The sequence below is a fragment of the Labrus mixtus genome, chromosome 4, assembly GCF_963584025.1.
Source record: "Labrus mixtus chromosome 4, fLabMix1.1, whole genome shotgun sequence".
NCBI classification, from domain to species: Eukaryota; Metazoa; Chordata; class Actinopteri; order Labriformes; family Labridae; genus Labrus; species Labrus mixtus.
Window position 1 is genome coordinate 31,325,005 of NC_083615.1, and position 8,850 is coordinate 31,333,854.

Genomic DNA, 8,850 nt, shown 5'->3' on the forward strand with positions numbered 1-8,850 from the left:
CGCGCCGTCATAACCGCGTCTGAAGGCGCTACCATCACGCACTGCACGCAAGGTGAAGCGATTCCTGATTCATTTTGTATTGCAAGCTGATTGCAAGCTGTGCTGGGATACATATAGGCTGGCAGTGTTAGTTTTAACATCTTTTCTAACACCCTCATGCATATAAAGCAAACAGTGGCATATTGTTATGATGTTAAAGTAAAGTATATTAAAGTTAGAGTCGGGCAGTGCGACTCACAGACTTTTCCCTGCAGGCTGAGAGCTCAACTACCGTACTGTAGCTAGTAGGAGTGCAAACTCCCGAAAGAGAAAACAGACGTTACGAAAAGAGCAACACAGCTGTACACAAACTGCACGTTGTAGACTTCACTGAACACAATAGAAATCATCACACAGGATGACAGTTTAACCTTTTTTTTCTTTCTGGGAACTGCGTCTTATATACCGGTGAGACTTATAATCAGGATTTTACTCTACATGCAAACAGTTTGCAAACAACGGGCTGTAAAATCTAGCAGAGTCATTTCAGCTCAAAACCTGGAACCATCACTGAACCTCATCAGCTGGAAGGTTCTTTAGCTTTTCACAGTGTCTTTTCTAACTCCCGTAAAGATGTTGTGAGACGTTCTGCTTGTAAACAAGGGTACTTTAAGGATGAGGGGAAGGCGTTTACAGCACCTTGTGTTTTACGACTGTGCAGTAGCACTCAGAGACCTTCAGTGGGCGCCAAAGTGAAGACAAAGGATTCTTTACAATACCGATTATGTGCTGAGAGAAACAAGTTCACACAGACGTATATGAAATAAAAAATTTCGGAAAAAAAATCAAATCTACCAACAAAAGTGAAGCTAACAGGATTGGATGTTTTAAGCTAAGACCGGTGCTTTCTTCAGCTTAGCCCTGCCCCCACCTGGGGGAAGAGAGATGGCCCCGCCCACTCAGGGACGCTGGTAGTAAGTAGAGGCATAATGGTGAAGTTTCAGTACTAGAATACAAATCAAGGAGAACCAAGAGACTTTCCGAACTGAAGATAAGACTTTTTTGGAATAAAATACTTCACGAAATAAGAACCTAATCCACTTTGGTCTGCGTATCTGAATGGAGTTCAGTGGCAGTAACAGCTGCAACATCTACTCACAAAGTCACATATCATACCTGAAAGAAGCATTTTTCTAAGCAGCTTTTAGTAATGTCTAACTTTCATATTTAATCTTAATAACCCTCGGATACATTCCTAACCTGTCTGAGAGCTGATGTAAAGATGCTGAAACTTAAACTGATGCTGATGTTGAGTCTGAGGTGATGAAAGAAAAAGAGTGACAAGAGGACCAGTCATTAAAATGTAACAAAGTGTGAGCAAACAGCAGCAGTCAGACCGGTATGTGATCTCCATAACTGCTATTGTCACTTGGAAATCCTGCACTTTTAATCAAACCAGATGTTGACAGCATTGGGTCAGTTTTAATCATCAGAAGTTAGCAGGAGAGATAGTTTCCTCCAAAACTTTTTCGCCCACACATTCCCGACATTTCCTGCAGCCAGCAGAGTAATTATGGAAGAGAGAGGGGCCGCCTTGTTAGACACAGAGCGGAGCCTCCAGTAGGTAGGGGGTTTCTCTCCACCTTAAGATATTGCTATGCCATGTTGCTGTTTCCTGTCTTACTATTGTTTCATGTAGAATTGCTTTCTCTGGTTTCCCTTATACCCCACTTTAATGGTTTGCTCCAATAAGGGCGGGGCTAAGAGAGGTATAAAAGGAGGCTCAGCAACAAACATTGAGGGAAAGGCACCAGCACATTTAGGCATGGTGAGGAATGAGAGGGCAGACGAGTTGGTGAAGGAGGGAGTAAAGAGGGGAGATTTTGAAGCCAGTGTTAGATGATTCAAATCAGAGGGCAGTGTGGAAGGAAGTAAATCAGCTGTCGCAACAGAACAGGGATAATGAAACCAAAGGAAGGCATTTACACACAATACAGGAACAGGGGAAATAAAAGGCAAAGAGCAGGTAATAGTAAGCGGGCTGAGAATCTGTACACTTAATGGGGAAACATCCAACAGGATGAGTGATAATTGTCAACAGACAGAAACAGTAGAGCCTCATATCGAGCAGGACATTCAAACAGAAGAGACGAGTATTGATGCAGAAATCGGGACGTGTGGAAGCCAATGTGAAGAGCGTCTTGGAGTGAGGAGGATGTGCACAAAGGAGGAAAGGGATAGTGTAAGATCTAAACATGACCCGACTTGACGGGTGGAAACTGTTGCTTGTAGCAGCTTGCTGTGAGCCTGTGTTTCTTACAGTGGATTTAGACTGTTAATTTACGAGATGTTATTTTTTTCTTGCTCTTTTTAGGCAATTTTGTTGAATAAATACACTGCTTTTTTTTGTGGATTACGGCCTCCTGTGCAATTTCTCAAGCAAACATCACTAGAGCCAAACAGCCTCTCTTAAATCACAAATTTTGCAGAGTCTCATTCTGTTATGCTACTGCTAAAACAAAATATTCAAAATCAGGTTACTTGCTTGTGTTAAGAATGGAAGAGGAGAAAGAGTAAGAGGACATAGTGATGAAGAGAGGGATGCTCTGAGAGGCTGAGGAAGAAGAAGAGGAGGAGTAGGGGGAGAGAAAAAAAGGCACACAGAGGTCTCCATGTTGAGGTGAGAGTCAGATGTAGCCGTGACAGTAAGAAGGAGGGATTTAAAGCCAGAGAGCAGGAGAGTGTCACGCTTGGTCAGCCAAGAAGGGGAGACAGAGGAGATGGAAAGAGAGAGCTGTCTCCTGCCCTCTTCACACATGCAGCTCTTTTAAGTAAATCCTTATCATCTCTGTCTCTCATACTTTACCGTTTTCAGCAAACTGCTGATAATCACAGTAAGTCTATGCGACATGTTCCTTCATTTTCCTGCTCCAGCGTCACGTCCTCTCTTACCTCACAGAGTGACTCTCAGAGAATATTGTTGTTATAGACTTTCTTCTGTTTTCTTCAACAACATTTAGTTATTATGATATATTTGGTTTCTGGTGTATTCATTATTAAAATGTTTCATATTATACCTTCACTTAAAGACCAACACAGTCTGACCAGTCAACATAGGAAGTAGAACAGTAAGATGAACGGCTGATCCAAGAGATGTAAACCTATCCAATGTCAGACTGTTGAACAGTTATTTCCCCCCCGCTCCGTCAGTGTTTCATGATGAACATAGTGTTTGTCAGATATTTTCAAACATTTCAGCAGGAACATTTGTCAAAAGCAGCAAATGTCAATCTACATGATGAGAACAAATCACATAGTTGACAACACTTCCTCGTTGCTAAAAACCTTCAATTAATGAATCTTTTCCTGGCCCTCCTGTGGCTGGTAAATACCGTCAGTGATTAATTATAATTTAGAATAAAGTCATGACAGTGATGTGCTTATGAGGGTTGGTAACTCATCAACGTTTCAGTACAAAATATTCAGGATGCATAAAAAAACAGAGGATGCATCCCAGAGACACACACGCCATGAATCCCTCCGGGCTCAGAAACAGGAGCAGATTTTTTCAAATGGAGAACACCAGGGGAGTATCTGCCTCTCAATTCCCAGCAGTCGACCCCCTTTTTAAAATTCAGGGAGCCACCATTTTGAAAATGTTTTGTTTGAAAATTCATCTTTGCATCTCTCCGCTCCCCCTGTGCAGGACCCAACACCTACGAGGACGCCGCATCCTACATCCAAGCACAGTTTGAGAGCAAGAACCGCTCTCCAAACAAGGAAATCTACTGTCACTTGACATGCGCCACGGATACAGGAAACATCCAGGTGGTGTTTGACGCCGTGACCGACATCATCATCGCCAACAACCTCCGAGGGTGTGGCTTGTACTGAGCACGCCCACACACCCTGTAATGTCCTCCCCCCCCCTCCTTTGTCCCCCTCCTCTCTCTCTCTCTCTCTCTCTCTCTCTCTCTCTCTCTCTCTCTCTCTCTCCCTTCCTGCCCCCCCCTCCTCCTCCTCCTCCTCCTCCTCGCCCCTGTTCCTTTGACACTGCTGTGGAAATGATGATGGTGATGATGACGATGATGATTCTGCTGATTATTTAAAGAAAAAAAGAAAGAAAAATGCAACTAGGTACATATTAATAATGAGGATAATTTAAAAAAAAAATAGGCATACGTATATATAAATATATATATATAATGTTTTTAGTTCTTGTCTCTTCTTCTCTCGCTCCGACTTCTCCTCCTGATGTTCTTTGGCGCTGCCGATCAAACAGATCTGTTTGAGTAGAAAACATGAAACCCTGCAGCCTTTGGAAACTTCTTGAACAAAGTCAATGAAAGCCTCCTGTTCTCCTCTCTTTTGCTTTCTCAGCCGTGTCTTTTTGTTGTTAACAAAAACCTGTACCTTTTTCTTTTTTGCTGATTTTTTTTTAATTATTATATCTATGAATATGACTTCTGTTTTATTTTTGTTGATCGTGTGTATATTTATTACATGAGTATCAGTCTGTACACTGATTTTTATTCACATTTTGCCTCACCTTGACACCTTTTTTGTGTATTATGTTGTTTGTTATTTTTTTGCTAAAGTAGTGATTATGTATTAATTTTGGCAGAAATGTTAAAATGTCGATAGCACTAAAAAAAAAAAAAAACAAGACAGGTCGGTGAAAACCTTTAAAAAAAAAAAAAAAAAAACCTTTTGAGACCTGCTGAAACTGACACCAGTGATTTTAACATGACTCTTTTGTTTACATTAGTGGAGACATTCAAAATGTTTGTAGTCAATTTTATAAGTCTCTTTTGTTTTTTTTTAATCCCAACTTTAAATTTTTCACAGACAGAAAGACAGACTTCCTGTTCCCCCAACCTGGCCTTAGCTGTTAGCCAATCGCTAATCATGGTGGAACCTGAGAGCCAATAGGAAATGTGCTAAATGTCCTATCAGTGCCATGTAACAGAGGTACTGTACTGTAGATAGCTCCGCTTTTAGAAGCAACTTCACCACGTTATAACTCTACCTTCCTCACTGTTATAACCTGTAGACCTACTAACATTCTCCATGTCAGGAAACTCACTCCTGCTCTGATAATGGTTGATTAATTTATTCATTTATTTATTGACTGATCGCCTGTCCTTCACTCTCTCTCTCTCTCTCTCTCTCTCTCTCTCTCTCTCTCTCTCTCTATTTACACACCACCACCATTCCTTTTCTTCTCTTACCCACATCTGTCCCTCTCTCTGTTTTTCTCCTTCTTTTTGCATGGTGCCCTGGCATCCTTCTCTCACGGTTAAAGGTCCTCTCCCTTTTCTTCAAACCCTCCCATCCCCTCCCCTCCTCCTCCTCCTCCTCCTCCCAAAACCTTGACACAGTTAGCATGAGATACTCAAGCCTTTGTATAAAGAGAGCAGTTAACTCATAAAACTTAAAAAAAAAAAGAAGCTTCACACTGATGCTGTTGGGATAATAACTTTAAAAATCCTTGTTATAAAAATTGCAAAAGGTGAATTAAAAAAAAGAAGGAATAAAAAAAACAAAAAAAAGAGCTGCGAGGACAGATAGCAGTAACAGAAGGAGAGTGGTGATTGGTTCCTGAATGGGCGGAGTGGGGTCACATAAAAGAAGAAAGTCCACGTTTTGAAGGGTTGGCAGATCATGTGGGAGGCTTGGAAGAAGAAGTTTAGACGTTGGGATTCTTACACTGATGCAGAATTTGAATTTTAAAAATAATCTACTACTCCTCCTGCGATGGTTGATAAAACCAGTTAACGTGGATATTACGACCACATCAACAACAATGACGATCCTGTAATATTCTCAAACAAAAAAAAATATCTTTCTTGTGCTTTGTAGCTACAAAACATTTTCTTCTCTATAACTCCCTTTTTTTAAATATAGAGATGTTTTGCAAAGGGGTTTCCTGCTCGACAAGCAATCTCAGACTGACCCCATGTTGTTGTGATGCTCTGAACTGTTCCCCCGTCCCCATCTCCTTTTACCGTTTTGCCTGTTTCCCTGCATTAGAACCGTGTCCTCACTCTAGCCTGACTCAGAACGATTAAATATAATATTATAACAATATCTATTTTTTATTATTTCAGAGAGAAAAATAAACACTTTTTTTGGGGAGAGCACGTTTCTCGCTGCGTCCGCTAGTTAGGGACGCCGCATGTTCACACATCAACGCTGTATAAAGTCATGCTCCTTTCTTCTTCTTCTTCTTCTCTGTCTCTTTTCAGTTTGGCACACATCTTCCAAGTCTACAATGAAAAGCACAGTTCTCATGTCTCACAAACACACACACTCACACACACACACACACACACACACACACACACACACACACAATAAGTAGATTTGGAAACTCCATTACCTAATCTATGTTACCTCTATCTATATAGACCTCTCTTTCTTGACATTTTGATTTCTACTTTTTAAAAGAGAAAACAGCTGTGTATAATGACATGATATACCTGTTCCTTTGGCATTCTGTTCCTGTTATCTTCATTATTTCTTTGATTTTATTTTTTTACCTTCTCTGTTCTTTATCCAGTGAATGCTTTTTTTCTGTGCAGCTTTTTTTTCTCTCTCGCTCTCTCTCTTTCTCTCTCTCTTTCTCTCTCTCCTCCTCTACGCCTCTTTAGTGAATGGTTGTTATTTCATGTGGGATGTCCGTGCTGGAAAAACCAATCGAATGTAGTGTTTACATTAAAAAGCCACTGTTTTCATGACTACAACCTGGTCGTCCCGTCTCCCAGTCATTCAGTATGATCTGTGTCTAGCCGCTTCCAGGAAGATCTCCACAGCAGTGTCACGATCCAATCAGGCCGAGTACGTTTAGCGTTTCAGAGAGGATTCATGCTAAATCTGCATGCTTTAAGAGGATGCTTAAAAAAGGGGGCTTGATTGTAGGAAATCTCTGCAAATGACAAGTGTTATCTGTAAGCTGACTGAAAGTAGATGCTTGAGTCACATATGCTAGAACACCTGGTGACATGAGATATGGACTAAGCTTTCTGCTCGTTCTCTGCGTTCATTTTGTCCTAATTCTGCACGATTTCTGGAAACAAACGTTGCGATACCACTGGAAGTCGAGGGGTCAGTGTCCAGCAGTGTAGCCAATAGTTGAAGCCAGTCCAGCAAAACACAACAAAGGAGAATACTAAAATGGTGAAAAGATGTATATGATGTTACCTCACCCAGGTACAAGGACAGAAAACTGTGGACGCATCATTGAATGTCTATCCCAACGTAAAAGACGTGTGGGAGTATATGGGCAGTGACAGTTATATTGTTTCAAACATACACATCTTTTTTCATAAGTGAAGAAAGTATAAATCAGCTTTAAAGAGGACATATTCCCCCCCTTTTCCACCTTTTCAAACAGTCCCCTCTGGTCTAAATGAAACATCTGTGCTGTGCTTTGGTCAAAATATAACATGAATCAAGCACCAGAGGAGGTTTGGGACCCTGTATAAACCAGCTCTCTCAGAACGCTCCGTTTTGGTGTGTGTGTCTCTTTAAATACAATGACCCCCCCTGAGTTTTCCCCGTAGACATCACTCCTCTGTAGTGAGAATAAAAATGGTGGAACTGCGCAAACATTTTGTTTTAGTCTGGAGGTGGAGTCCATTGGTGGAGATATCAGGGGAGGGGGAGGGGATTTTTTTTACCAGAATCCCACTGTGACATCACAAGGAGAGCACATTTTTCTCTGTGTTGTAAGACTTATACAGACCACAAACAAAGGACTGGATGGGTTTATTTCTCATTTTGTGGGTCAGTAGACACTCAGGTTACTCAAATAAATGTTCAAAAACACTGTAGAAGTGGATTCTTCATATTATGTCCCCTTAAATGGAGAAGTTTGCTGCTTGAAGATCACACAAATAGACTGTCTATGCAGTAGAAAGGTGAAAAAACATTGGTGCTAGTTAGCAACAAAAATTCCAGAAAAGGGTCTGTGTCATTTCATTTAAGCCCAAAGAGTTCAAATACTTCAACACGTCTTCCAAGGACACTTCCAGGCTGTTCCCTATTGGACAGACCAGCGCTCCAGCCAGCTCTTTCCCTCTCTCCTCAATGGCTGGTGTAACTTCACCCTTTGCTGCAGTGACCTCACCTCTTGCTCCTCTGCACACCCTTGTTCCTCCACACTGCATTCTGAATCATATGAGTAGCCCTGAACGTCTGACTCCAACATCACCGTATTAAAATAGTTTTCATCCATATCCACACAGTAACCCTGATTTCTGACATATACGCAAAAGTTTGCTTGAGTTTTCCTTGTTCATGAGCAAGGAGATTTTCTTGCAGTCAACACTGAGGGAAGTGAAACGTTGTGCATATATCTATTAAACTGCTGCGCATTGTGTTAAAAAATGTGAAGGTCACATATTATTCAAGATAACCGTTCACATATTTTTCTAACACTAATGTGTCCTTAGCCTGTCTACAAACCCCAAATCATAAGAAAAGTCCATCCTCTTCCTCTCGCCGTTTGGAGATTTTCCCTTCATGACATCACAAAGGGCAGTAACCCCTCCCCCAGGTGGGTGACACTCCCACAGCTAGGTGTTTGTTCTGCCCTCTGAGTCTGCCTTCTCACCGTAAACAATAGGACATGGAGCGAGAAAGCCCGAGTACATCCAAGCCCTTCCAGAGAGGGGGCGTGGTCAGACACAGCTCATTTACATATTTAAAGGTACAGACACAGAAACAGCCTGTTCTGAGCAGGGCTGAAATAGAGGGGTTTATAGACATGATCAAATACAGGAGCAGAGTGGATTTAGAACAAGAAACTTCACACACATGTTTTGGGGAGCTCAGAGACTTATTTAAACTTTGTTAAAGGAGTCTGAT

General features: G+C 41.4%; 1 protein-coding gene across 1 annotated transcript in view; it reads left to right on the plus strand.

Annotated features, from left to right (window-relative positions):
• The window catches only part of LOC132973436 (guanine nucleotide-binding protein G(o) subunit alpha), a 121,568-nt gene extending 114,843 nt beyond the window's left edge, over positions 1 to 6,725 (plus strand). The window contains exon 8 of the mRNA XM_061036902.1: positions 3,686 to 6,725. Coding sequence (XP_060892885.1) covers positions 3,686 to 3,873 — 188 coding nt within the window. The 3' untranslated portion in view covers positions 3,874 to 6,725. The remainder of the gene's footprint in view (positions 1 to 3,685) is intronic.
• The last annotated feature ends 2,125 nt before the right edge of the window (positions 6,726 to 8,850 follow it).